This window comes from Mytilus galloprovincialis, chromosome 1 (genome assembly GCF_965363235.1).
Source record: "Mytilus galloprovincialis chromosome 1, xbMytGall1.hap1.1, whole genome shotgun sequence".
Taxonomy (NCBI): domain Eukaryota; kingdom Metazoa; phylum Mollusca; class Bivalvia; order Mytilida; family Mytilidae; genus Mytilus; species Mytilus galloprovincialis.
Window position 1 is genome coordinate 23346815 of NC_134838.1, and position 14042 is coordinate 23360856.

Genomic DNA, 14042 nt, shown 5'->3' on the forward strand with positions numbered 1-14042 from the left:
AGATCTGCGTTAAAACATATGATTCTCTGTCTATTTATAGTTATGTTTATATATGTTCACAGTGGCGGATGCAGGAATTTTCGAAAGGGGGGGTGCTAGCCCAGGGCAAAGGGGGGGGGGTGCAGGGGGGGGGTGCAAACATATGTCCCGATTCAAATGCATTGATCGGCCAAAATAAAGGGGGGGTGCGGACCCCCGGAACCCCCCCTCTGGATCCGCCACTGGTTCACATTACCATCAACAGTCTTCAGAGGTTATCATTGATTGTGTCTAAAATGATCTAAAATACTCACGAAATGCTGATACTCTATTAACATTTCACTGTTTGTTTAAAGTATTCTTAAGTAACACTTTATGAATGTTATCAATCAAATTAACGAGTTGGAGTTAATCTGAAAGTAATAAATTTGTCAGTCGATTACCCTTTAAACGAAAAAATATGTGTTGTTGAATGATTTACCTGTCCGTTATGGTGATTTGCAATTTAAAAGTATGTTACCGTACATTGTCAGACCCTATTATGGCGGGAATTTGTTGTTACGGTAACAGTAAACAAAATGGCGTCGTGCACTGAGCTTTATGTCAACAATTTCGATTTTGTCGTGTAATTATATCTTGCAGACACAGTGAGTGAAATTACAATGTAAAAAATTATACAACGATTATCCCATTAAAACTGACATTTAAATAATTAGTTATAAAAGATAGAGATAGCAGGAAAACCAGACAAATCTTCACTCAAAAATACACAAATACAAGCAACCACATTTGCTTACACCAGAGATATGTCTCTGCTCAACCATATATAAAAAAGTAAAGAAAAAAAAATGAATTTTTAAAGTTTTTACAAAAAAAATATATATAATATGACATTTTCATAATCCAGATTTCCAGTTAAAAAAACTGTCCCTGCACTACACTTAGTCTACACTACAGTCTAGTCACATAATTTAAATCAAGTTCTAAGGTAACATTATCGACATAAAAAACAAATCGTTGTCCATTTAATATGAGGCAGGCATTACCTGTATTAAATGGGAATAAAGTCTGTATAAATTATTTTTTTGTAACTTAATATTTGTTTAAGAGGGTTCGCGGGTCTAAATCATTTATATAGGATTTCTCTATATTTTTCTATAAATGAACTTTATCTTATAGTTAATAGAAAAATAAAATAAAAAAGTGGGGTCACCGTTCATTTGCGCTCACAATCTGCCTTCGAAAGAAGCATATATTTTTGTAAAGGTGGTTTTTTTCTGTTGAAGTAATAGGAGAAATAAAGTTAATATCGAAATAAAAAAAAGAAATATATTACAGAAATCGCTAAAATTTTACAATAATTTAGTTTAAGTACAGCTTATACGGAAATTATATTAAAAAAGATAGGTCACCGATGAGTTGAAAAAGATATTTCAATTTTAGAGCCAAAAATGGCATTTTTCCACCAAAGGGAGATAATTTGGAACTTTTTCAATGATGTATACATTTTAAAAGTCATCTGGGGCCAACACGAATTGATTGTTTTGAATGAATTTTGTACCATAAGATAAAGTAACAACTACAAAAGGAAATAAATAAAATTTGTAATGAAAAACAAATGTTTGATTTTTTTCTGAAATTTTTATACCCTCGAGCCTCCTTAAAAAAGAAACGGAAATACTGTACATAACGTTTCCGATTTTGGTTCAATTGTAAGGGATTTTAGTTGTGACATTACGTTATGATGTCATATGCAATGTTAACAAAGAAATGCTGTCATCAGGTAACGTTTTTTCATATCAAGGAATTATTAAAAAATGAAATTGGTATTGTGTTCCTTACTTCGTCCCCATATTAATGTTAAAAACCACAGTCCTCAAAATTTCTATGACAGAGAATGCGAACACAAGTATACAAACACAAAAGTTTTATACTGATTTGGTTCACATACAATAATACAAATGTACAACCAATCAACCATATGCTCTTGAGAGCTTTTTACCACAAGTTGTGACAACACACAGACAGAGTTCAAATTTGGACAGCGAGTTGTTTGTCTTTATAGATTTATTCCCATTTTAAATTGGATAATTGTAAAGCTTGAGGGGAGTTCTTATAAATGTCCTCAGACAAATTAATTCTTCTTTTATTTTACATACATGTATGTGTATATCAATATAAACTTTAATTTATAAGAATGATATCTTCAAACCAAAATAACTAACATATCAGTAAATTAGTGACCCTTAAACAATATTTCCCAATGTTTGTATGATTCAAATACATTGTTTCCATATTCTCAGTAATCGTTGTACATAAATTTGTATTTAATTCAAGAAAATGGATGGAAAGAAAAGAGGGAAGAGGGCTAAAGGCAGTGTAGCACCTGATGAAAATGGATTTGCTAACAGTTCCTTTGAGCTTCATTTGGATTCAGATCATAATTTGAAAAACAACAGGTATAAATTTATTTAAACTACATGGACAATCCTATTTTTTATACTTATTTTTGTCATTTAAGAAACATGCTCAGAAATATTAATTTGAATAATCAGTTTATCAATATAGTAAATCCACTCTAAACTTGATGCAAGAATTTGTCAAACAGATATTAAACATTTTGCAATTAAAAATTTTGCAATTAAAGATTTGAAGCAAGTTTTTATTATTACATTTACCTATTAATTTTTCCCATCGAAAAAAAAACCCTTTATCTAGAGAGGAGCTCACATTACACTTCATATTTTTCTTCATACATTTTAGTAAAATGCTAAACACATTTAGAAGTAAGGTAGATGAAGCAAATAAAAAGAAAAATGCACTGGCTGCAATTGTTGAAGCCAAGAAAGGGGCACACAAATGGAGACAATATTGTGCATCAAAAAGAACTATCACAAAGACAAGTAAGTTTGATTTGGTTAGACTATGTGTGAAAATTTCAGGAATGACGTCAATAACAAATGCAACAAACGAGTTAAAGACGAGTGGTAACTGATTTTGCCATATTACTATTAGCATATAAACAGAACTTACAATATTTAGCTATGACTCGAGTCAGATAGTCTATTGCACCAATATTGATGAAAAAATGTCAAAGAACCATGTGCTTAACTTTTTAATTTATTCTTTTATTTCTATTTTAATTAAATTATTTTAATTAAAATCAAAGAAAACATAAATTAATTTATTCACCATAAAAATCTTACTATACAATAAAGAATCAGACAGCAATACTATAGTTTGATCTCAACCAAAATGCTAAAAAGCAATGGTCGATGGTAACTCATTTACAGAAATCTAGAAAATGGCTAGATTTTAGTAGTTTAAGCTGTCACAGATCTTTCCAAAATACATTAAAGAAAATCTAAAGAATAAACACTCAAATTTGTATGCTACCAATGTTATGAATATTTTATGGTATTTTATGAATTTTTATGATATTTTGTTAGAAGCACAATCAAAAGGTAAATTAAGTGTAGTGCATGCTTTATTTAAGGATACAGACAGCAAACCAAAGGGTTGTTTGGTTGTTACTGTTCATCAACAATATTGCTTGAAATATTTAATTTTGTCTGAAATAAATATGTTTATATACATGTAGGTACTAATTTTAAACTTAGATTAATTTAGGCAATATATAAAGCAGCATGTTATGTTTGGCTTTTTCATTTATAAATGAGATACTGTGGGTTTATTTTAAAGGGAAACTTCGCAAAAAAATCAAAAATTGATATTATGTTCATTCTGTATAAAAATGTTCAAATTCATAGATATTAAAGTTTTATTCCGCTAGATAAGCGATCACCATCGATTTTAAATTTAGAGTATCAATTCTCCGAGATCCGCCATCTTGTCTTCTTTCCCGATGAATAAAAACGATATGTCTATAAACCACAAAGAAACAAAACTACAGTAACCGATGTAGTCGTAATTGCGTGTCGATATCTTGTCAATCGTACGGTTGTTTAATACGACTAACTAACTTGATACGGAAAATATTCTTACTTTTTTTAAATTACCATGGTCTGTTGTTTTTAAACTGTTGATATTGGAATTAGGTGAAAAGTCAAAGTTGAAATCATAAATAAGTGTTCCGTGAAAATTGTTTTCGAAAATCTAATTTGTTCATAATTCTTTAAAGTAATAAACTTTTTTCAAATATATTTTGATCTTCCCTTATCTGATCACCAGCATGGCTAAAGGTATTACTTCCAAAGGTATTGTGAGGGGTGTGAGGTGACACGTCCAGGTATTCAAGCGATTTCCTGTCGGGCTTGCAAGTTCATGCATCGTTTCACTTCTGCAGGTATTGATCAGTGTACACGGCTGATAACTTATAACTTATAACTTTCCATTTTGAACTATCAGATGTATAATATACAACTCTGTCTTACTTGTCATTACTAAACTCATACGCTTGTTTATAAATAACATTTCTGGTGTAAAGAATATAATTCATAATATATAAATAATACCCAAAAAATAAGATTTGATGAAATTAAAATCTATTTAAATATTTTTTCCAAGGGTGAATTTGGGAAAATGTAATATATAGTCATTGTCAATAGTGAAGGACAGATTGGAACAGACCAGAAATATTGATTTAAAAAAATGTACGCACTTGCCGACGATTCGTTTATACGACTGGATATAAAGTTACGGAACTATAGCGCAATTTAAAATATATACGTGTATACATTGAACATAAGAAAAAAACATATATTTTGAATAAATAGGGGTAAAAGTGTTGTAAATAGACTAGCCAACGTATGCCAACAGTATGTAATCATCGAATGTCGATAGACTACAGTTGTATACCAAAAGAAGAAGAGAACCAATTTGATTTAAATACAGGTCGATGTATAACTTTTGCTTTGGTTCATTGAAGCTGTGGACCTAGGAAAATCACAGATTTATATTTCAATAAGATTGTTCTCAAACAAAGGAAGGAATTCGTCATCACAATTGTTATATATGCCACTGGACGAACACTAATTATCCTCAGGGGATGTGAATATTTTGCTGGGAAACTTTTGAGTATCAAAGTTTCAAATTAATTTCGGGATTTATTTTCTTTCTTGGTATTCAATAACCGAAAAAAGAATAAATTACTTGTTCGCTAAATAGGGATATTCTTGTCAGATAAAAGAATTTTAGTTATATTTAAAAAATAGGGAAATATGACATTAAATTGGTTCTGTCTTTTTTTAAACATCGTTAAAACGATGTGTGTCTAAGGTGAACGCCACAAGAACCCTGTAATACTAGTACGAGAGTATAGCATGTAAACATAATAAGTTACATTCCTTCTCAATAATATGGTTGTATTGGAAAACTTTTCATACAGATTGACAACTCATTGTCCGATATGCATGTAATATTTGCCACATGACGCCCATAGTTCTTTCTACCATCATCACCTTATTCCTTGATATTGCTGTAAACATCGATGGTTCACACCCAAACAAAATGGGAGTAATGAACCTTCAGAGCTTCTCCGTGTTATACACTTGTGAAATATATAGACGAAATTTCTGTATTGAAATGAATCTACATCTCACAAACAGGATTTTCAAATAACGATTTTGAGTAATCACCTTACAAACCAATATAAACGTATGGCAAGATATAACCATGAAGGAATTTAGTTTTTGTCAGAACTCATCACTATATCATAAACGTATACGTATATATATGCATACAGTTTCAAATATCAAGAACAAGCGTTCGATGTCGATAGTCTGTTCTCTAACTGTTCAGAGTTAGACATGTCACTTGTTCATTCTTGGAAGCCTTCATATTCCCCGTCTAACGATGGGAACTCTTTCTGATTGTGTTGACTATAAATGCTTGTATGGTAATTCTGTCGTTTATCTGTACAAGCGGTTGCATTTCCTCTCCTTTCCCAACAAACAAACGAACGAAACGCAACTAGTCTGATTTCTCTGGAGCTCATCCTCAATGGCTCTTATACGTCAGGAAACTTACATGTATACTAATAATGATTGTTTCATGAACATGTATGAACGAACTATCATAAATTCGTCAATATCTGTAATGCATGACTAAAGTATAACTTTTATTACAACTACTGTATTACTTATTTGGATTAATGACGGCTATCATGTTCAACATTGCACAACTATTATCATAGAATTTTAAAAAAAATCCTCAAAAATCCTCAAAAGATATAATGCCTTAGCTTAGATAATTAGTATTCTTTTCACAAAAAGTTCGTGTAAATGATTGTCAAATGAATTTAATTATGTAAGAATAAAATGTTAAAAAGAAACTAAAAAAAAATTATGCATGTTGTATGTTGTATTTTTTTGTCAATTAAAAACTTTAAAATTGCAATAGTTTTATTAGCATTTAAACACAGCCAGATTTGAATACAAGTTAAGAAATTCCGGTAAAGTCAATGATATCAAACAGATGTACAATGGTATATCAAATTGGGTAATATTGCATTTAGTTTTTATTAAAGATTAAAACTACTATTTTTAGCTTCATATTTGAATCTTTACGCCAATTGCCGCTAAGAAAGTAATCAAAAATTGTTTCCTTTTATTTTTATACACTTTCGGAATTACGAATCTGAATTTTATTTTCAATTAATTTACACAATTTAATTATTGTATCTTTATTCTCATCGTGTATTTAATCTTAGTGTATTAACATCATGACAGCATATACTCTAATCCTTTCTATTTATCCTTTCCAAATAACAACATTTATACCTGTGTACGCTTGAACTCACAGCTGCGGCTAAATAGCTACAAGGTAAACGAATTGACCTCAAGCCGAGAAATATACAGTGACCTTTACAAAATAATATACACACTCTGCTCACACATTAGTTGCATTGAAATGATTATCAAAACAATATCAGTAAAAATGTTCAATAAATATTTTATGAAAAAAATCTCAACAATAATTAATTAAATTTATTCAAAAACATTTACTAGAGATAATTTTATAGGAGTTTAATTCAATCAATACAAAACGGTATATATAAGCATATTCACTTTCGTTCATTCTTATATTGTGGTTTATAACTTCGACCATTCGTCAGCTGTGCGCTTTTAATTACGTATATTGTCGATAAGCTATAAGAGTTAAACAGATTTTATTTTTTCCCAGAATTCAATAAATCGGGCTAATACGTCACGACCCACTCGAGAATTCAACCAAAAAAGTTACAAATACTTGATTTTCTCCGTTATTAGAAGGAATATAAATTTAAAACTTTGCAAATGTGTTTTTTATGTTAAGATGAACATAATTAGATGATAAGTAAAAAATCGCGGAATTTCCCTTTAATTTCGTTGTATCCCTTTTTCATTGATTTCATGGTTATAGGGAATTATTCATTGAATTACAAATGTTCTCTTGGAATGTATGTAGTCTTTGGCATAACCTAGAAATCAAAATAATTTTGAAATGCAAGTTATCCACATCCAATATCCATGAAAATTGATACTCACAAATTAAATGAATTCACAGTTGATAACATGTATAATGCTTTAATTTTAAGGCCAGTTTTGAAGTTCTTTATTTTAATGCCTTTCTATAATAATTTTATTCATCACAATTTTATACAATGCTCAATGCTCTAGGGAATGTCATAAAAAAATCCGAACTTACTTATTTGTTCAAACAATTTATGATTTGATTTGTAAAATTAGTTCATTATCTATAACTATATATACATGTACATTGTACAACTATTTTTATTTTGATATTTTATACATTAATTTACATTGGTTATTACCATACATGTACATATCATACACCATAAAGCATTGAAGGTAGAAAATGAGATTTTATTAAGTTTTTTCATAGGGCAGTATCAGACTGAAAAATTAAGAAGTAATTTGTTTAAAAAAAAAATTAAATGCAGAAAATATGAGTCTGCAGATCTGTAAACCATCTTATAAAAAATGAATTAAATCTGTCAACAATTGATGAACAGTAATGGGGAAAAAATGCTTTAAATGTTGGCAACATTTTAAATGATGTAAATTGTAATCTTACATACTATTGTAAAAGTCAGAAAGTATAACTATATTTGTATAAATTGATTTTATTATTCTAGAAAAAGGAATAACATTTTCCAATCCTTTTGTGCCTTCATTTGAAGTTTGTCCTTGTAGTATTTGTAGTACATTTGTAAATCTAAGTTTAATTATTAGCAATAATGAGAAACACCATGTTATAGATACACTTGCTCCTGAAGGCTATATAAAGGAATACACATAAATTCAACTCACAGTTGCACATCAAAACACAACACACAGGGAAAGTATTTATAATTGTCACTTCTCAATCAACATATTATACACACATGGGTTCATATAAGTTTATACCTAGGTTGTATGTAAAATGTCTGGATGTTATTGTTGCATATAATTTTCACAAAATGGCTGACTTTTTCAGCTATTGCAATGTTGAGCTTTCCTAAAAAACTTGTCCATAGAATTTGTTTATTGGTAATGTGGAAGACATCCCTTTGGAAGTTTTACCCACCCCATCATGATTTGGTTGACTGTTATGGAACATCTATGTCATGAGATACCACAGATATTCCCAATGGTCTTAGTCACAATCATGTTCTCATTCTATCAATTGTCACATCACCAAATAACATTTATAACAAAATTTGTACTTTTTATCAGCAACACATGTACAGCAGGTACCACATGTGTAGCTGAATCTCCTTACCCTTCCAGAGCACCTGCTTATTTTTTGTTGTGATTTGTTTGGTTCAGGATTAAGTTTCTAAGCTGCTGTTTGTCTTTTTTGTCGATTTTTTTCTTTTCCAATTTATTGCTGTTTGTTTGTCTTTTAATTTATTATTGCTTCTGTTAGCATGTTTTGACTCATTTTTAACCACATGAATTGAAACCTTTAGTTCATATGAAAGATTTATATTTAGACCAAAAACATATCTGGATATTAGTCCCAAATGTGAATTTGTATATTGACCAAAATTTAATTCTCTTTTAAAAAAAAAACATGATAGCATACTGGATGTTGATGTATAGTTTCCCTTAAATACCAATCAATGTATTCTGACCAATAACACATTGTTTATCTCTAGTTAAGGTGGTACCGAACACCTGAACTAAAATTAATTTGGCTCGTTTAATTTTCTTAAAATTTTGACAAAGTATTTACTTTGGCGCTTTGACAAAAATATAAAAATTTCAAAAAATTTGAACCAACCGTTTAATCAGAAAAATTACACTGGTTATATATAGCAGTCTGACCAAAACTTATTTTGATCCTTGAGAAGCTTAATATTCCCTTATCAACACAACATCATTAAAACGTTCTGCTGATTTTACAGAGTTATCTCTCTGTAGTGTTAGGTACCACCTTAAAGCCAGTTAAATTATTTTTTTGTAATTATTTATTTTTATTTACCTTCTTCTGATCTTGAAAAGTTAAATGCATCTTAAAAATTAGATGCATTTTTTGCTTATGTGGATATACTTTTCATTTTAGAAAGTGAATTAAAAGGTGAGAGAGAGGTCTAGATCTGCATCTCCCCAAAACCTGTTATCACATTTATCAGTCTGTTATATATATAGTATTCTAATGTACATGACTACATGTAGATATGATCATAGCTTCTATCTTTCTTAGGTTTTCTCTTTTCAACCCATAAACATATAGTTTCACTTTGTATATCTTCTCTGTGTGTCCTTTCTATTTGGTAAGTTTCATAATGAAATGAAATATTGCATATGATTGTAGAATCTTATGTAGATTTGCATGTTATATTTTAATGAAAGTGGAAAATTGATTTGAGGTTAAACTTTGTGTTCACATGAAAAATCTTATATTTAGGGAACCCATTTTTGTGGTTTCAAATTCTTCTACACTGTTTTTTGTACTGGAAGGAAATTTTGCACAATTATTAGATCCAAGCATTGAAATTTTTTCTTGTGTTGTAGAAGTTATTTTGGGATAACACTTCCTCTTTCACCAAAAAGAAATCCTTATTAGAGTACAGTTGATTCCACTTAATTGCATACTGCTTAATAGCATAATTTGGTTAATTGCATACTTTTCTCCTGCACAAAACCATTTCTCATTCATCTAATGTTAAATTGTCCGGTTATATGCATAGCCTTACAAGTGTATCAGATTTAGTTGGGGTAAATAATTCTTGTCTGTCTTTGTCTTGGAAGATAGTGTATCACAATTTTTTTGAAAATCTTAAAAATTATATTTAACTTAGTAAACCTTAACTTTTGATAAAAAAGTCAAAATTTTTGGGAATTAATATTGTTGAGAACAAATCCTTTAACATTTTTACTTAAAAAGAATTGAAATTTCAGTTTTCAGATGTTAAAAAATTTCTATGTGATTATCACATTTTCTTAGTTAAATACTAAAATGCTGATCAAATTGGCGTTTAGACAGATTTCCCCCATAAGAAGTGTTGAAGTAACATTCTTGAAGACCTCTATTATTTATGTAAACTTAATTCTCAAAACAGGAATGCAAAGAAGTTCAAATGACATTTAAGCATATACATACTCAATAAAAACTATGGAATATCAGATTAAACACACAATTTGCATGTATATTTATAGATTATCGTTTATCGTTGATCATCTCAACGAGATTGATTTTCTCACTTGAGCCGGTACAGCGAAAGTGAGAAATGCAATCGAGTTGAGATGACCAATGATAATCTGTTTATCGCTATTTTACCTATGACGAGGTTGTCAATTTCATGTCAATTTCATTAGCAACGCCCTGTGCCTCCTTAGTTTCTAGTGATAACTTTCCATCTCAAGCGAGTAGCATAATATGAAAAATTATCACAAAAAAAGATCAAAGGAAAAATGCACAAAATAGCGATAATATAAAATACATGCTTAAATGTTTTTCATTGTGCCTAAAATTTCCCACAGAGATTTTGAGAAGTTGAAAGATATGCATACATTTTTTTTTTACAGAGCAAATTGGGATTCAGTAGGAAGTAGGATTATTATAGTACCAATTGGAGCTCTACTATCTACTAGGAGAAATCAGAATTATGATTAATACTAAGTGAAATTAAGTAAAAATCAAAATTTATATATCAACTGTGTAGTAGAAATTAGGATATCCAGATTTGTACTAGCCTAGGAGAACTTTAATACCTACACTACTGAATACCAACTTATATACCAGTATGCGTTTACTGTTTTTCACAAAATTAAAACTAAACAAATAATTAATTTTTTATTTGATCATTGCATTAGTCAGACTATTATGATTATAAATCTTTCAATAAAAACCTGTTTCATTAAATAGAACAAGCATTATTAAAGAAAATTGAGAAAAGTAAGTTTGAAACCAGGAGATGATATGATTTTTTTAACATTTAACAAAAGATGATATGGCTATTTAACATCTAATAAAAAGTTTGGATAACCTGCTTTAGCTTCTGTTTAAAATTAACACACTGATCATTTTGGCCAGCTTTTATAAAAAATATTGTGGTCCTAATTAATTTATTTTTGTCATGTCTGTAAAGGAAGTTATGTCTTAATTCACAGTGGAACATCCTTGTTTTACTTAACCTGATGATGTATTGGGTTTGTTCAGTTTGACAGGACCTTCAAATAATGTATAGAGATATTAATGAAATAATTATTGATGTTTAAACATGTATCAATGTCTCAGACTAATACAAAAATCAGTGCTTATTAACTAGTTTTTATGGACTTATGCCCCTTGGAAATTGATTTTGTGTAAAGTTGCATTGTAAGCTTTCTCAGAACTCAATTTCTTGTAGAATTGTTATAACATTTATATCAATGATTTCTATCAGCAATGTCTTGGAAAATCTATGCTCAACTATTATTTTGACATTTAGCTGGAACGAATGTCTCACTGATAAGTAATGTAAAATGAAAATTACATTGTAAGAACTCCTACACATACATTTTCTTCTAACTTTTTATGAAGTTTATATCAAAGGCTTGTATGAGCAAGGTCTATAACTTTGTGGGGACCAAACATTTTTACAGGAGAAATGCATGGAAAATAATAGTGCTAACAATCTCATGTATATATATATTTATAAAAATATTTACAGACAGTTCTAAGAAACCAATTGCTCATTGTTGTTGAAGAACATTTAACTCACCTTGACCTATAATTTGATTTTTGGACTTGTTTTTTTTCAGCTCACCTGGCCCAAAGGGCAAAAGTGAGCTTTTCTCATCACTTTGCATCCGTCGTCATCGTCGACGTCAGGCGTCGTCTGTTAACTTTTACAAAAATCTTCTCCTCTGAAGCTACTGGGCCAAATTAAACCAAACTTGGCCACAATCATTATTGGGTTATTTAGTGTAGAAAATGTGTCTGGTGACTCGGCCAACCAACCAGGATGGCCGCTATGGCTAAAAATAGAACATGGGGTAAAATGCAGTTTTTGGCTTTTAACTCAAAAACCAAAGCATTTAGAGCAAATATGATGGGGTTAATTTGTTTATCAGGTCAAGATCTGTCTGCCCTGAAATTTTCAGATGAATTGGACAACAGGTTGTTGGGTTGCTTCCCCTGAATTGGTAATTTTAAGGAAATTTTGACGTTTTTTGTTATAATCTTGCATATTTTTATAGATCGAGATAAACTGTAAACAGCAATAATGTACAGCAAAGTAAGACCTAAAATTAAGTCAACATGACCAAAATGGTCAATTGACCCCCTAAGGAGTTATTGTCCTTTATAGTCAATTTTTAACAATTTTCATAAAATTTGTAAATTTTTACTAACATTTTTCCTCTGAAACTATTGGGCCAAGTTCATTATAGATAGAGATAATTGTAAGCAGCAAGACTGTTTAGTAAAGTAAGATGTACAAACACATCACCATCACCAAAACACAATTTTGTCATGAATCCATCTGCTCCCTTTGTTTAATATTCACATAGACCAACGTGAGCAACACAGGCTTTTTAGAGCCTCTAGTTTATTTCTTCATCCATTTTGTCAGAAACCTATTTTACTTCTAGTGTGCTACAATCCTTAGATATGGTAATTTTCTTTAAAATTTCACCACTTTTGTAGTCTTGTTTAGAACACTCAGATCATTTAGACCTACATTACCCAATTCAAGAATGTTTATGGTTTGCAGAAAACTATTGTTATTTCTCAATGTATGACAGTTTTATCACCTATGAGATGTGTTATTTATAGCAATATCCTATATCTGTTATGACGACAACAGACCAATTAATAAGGACAGATGAGATTACAATTTGGCATAATTTTGAACAACAACTTTGTCAATTCTCACCCCCCTTTTACATTATTTATAAAAACAGCTGTTAAGATATTTTAATTCTTTCATTGTAAATGAATTGTAACGTAACCTCCCCTCCCCAAATTAAAAAAAGAAACAAATTGATTATATAAAATGATTTATACATTCTTTTCAAGAGAGATATATAAACTGGATTTCTCTGATCAGTATCTTGTTACAGTGACTTGACTGTTAGTGTTGCTCTCCACAAATTGCAACTCATTCAAAATTTTGACCAAATTGCAATTTGTTTTATAAAATCAAATTGTTCAACTGGTCAGAAATTTGAACCAACTGCTGTAGAAAACCGCAGCCAAGTCATGAAAGTGCAAGGTGATAAAATACAACATACTTACAATCCTATAAGACTTTAACTCCACTTTAATGATGTTGAGACAAAATTAGTTTATCAGTTTGTATAGTTATATTATATTCATTTCCATGCTGAAGGGGAACTGTTTATTTCGAATTGCTATTAAATTGTCCAAACTAAGCTTTCATATAGTTTTTCTTTCTAAAAGTATTCTATATTTATAAGAATCAGACATTATGTGAATTAAAACATTTCATATTCAGTAAAATATGTGTAAAATTGCAATATATGTTTGTAGGAAGTTTCCATGGGGGGAGATAATAACTTTTCTTTCAAAAAGTCTTTATTCAAAAGAATAATATTTTAGGTTATCTCCCCTGAAAACTTATCAATAGCATATTGTTATTTCACACATATTTTACTGAATATATGATG

The 14042-nt window shown here is 29.9% G+C and overlaps 1 protein-coding gene across 6 annotated transcripts in view; it reads left to right on the forward strand.

Moving 5' to 3' along the window:
* Positions 1–518: 518 nt before the first annotated feature.
* LOC143069822 (uncharacterized) overlaps positions 519–14042 on the forward strand; it is a 38607-nt gene continuing 25083 nt past the window's right edge. For 2 of the 6 annotated variants that reach the window (XM_076244629.1, XM_076244655.1), the window contains exons 1-4: positions 519–626; positions 2317–2438; positions 2743–2882; positions 11296–11325. In XM_076244629.1, the coding sequence (XP_076100744.1) occupies positions 2320–2438; positions 2743–2882; positions 11296–11325 (289 nt within the window). In that variant the 5' untranslated portion in view covers positions 519–626; positions 2317–2319. Of the gene's footprint in view, positions 644–2316; positions 2439–2742; positions 2883–3428; positions 3444–9489; positions 9505–11295; positions 11326–14042 lie in introns of all 6 variants that reach the window. The other 4 variants (XM_076244649.1, XM_076244642.1, XM_076244635.1 and 1 more) reach the window with 4 other exon arrangements.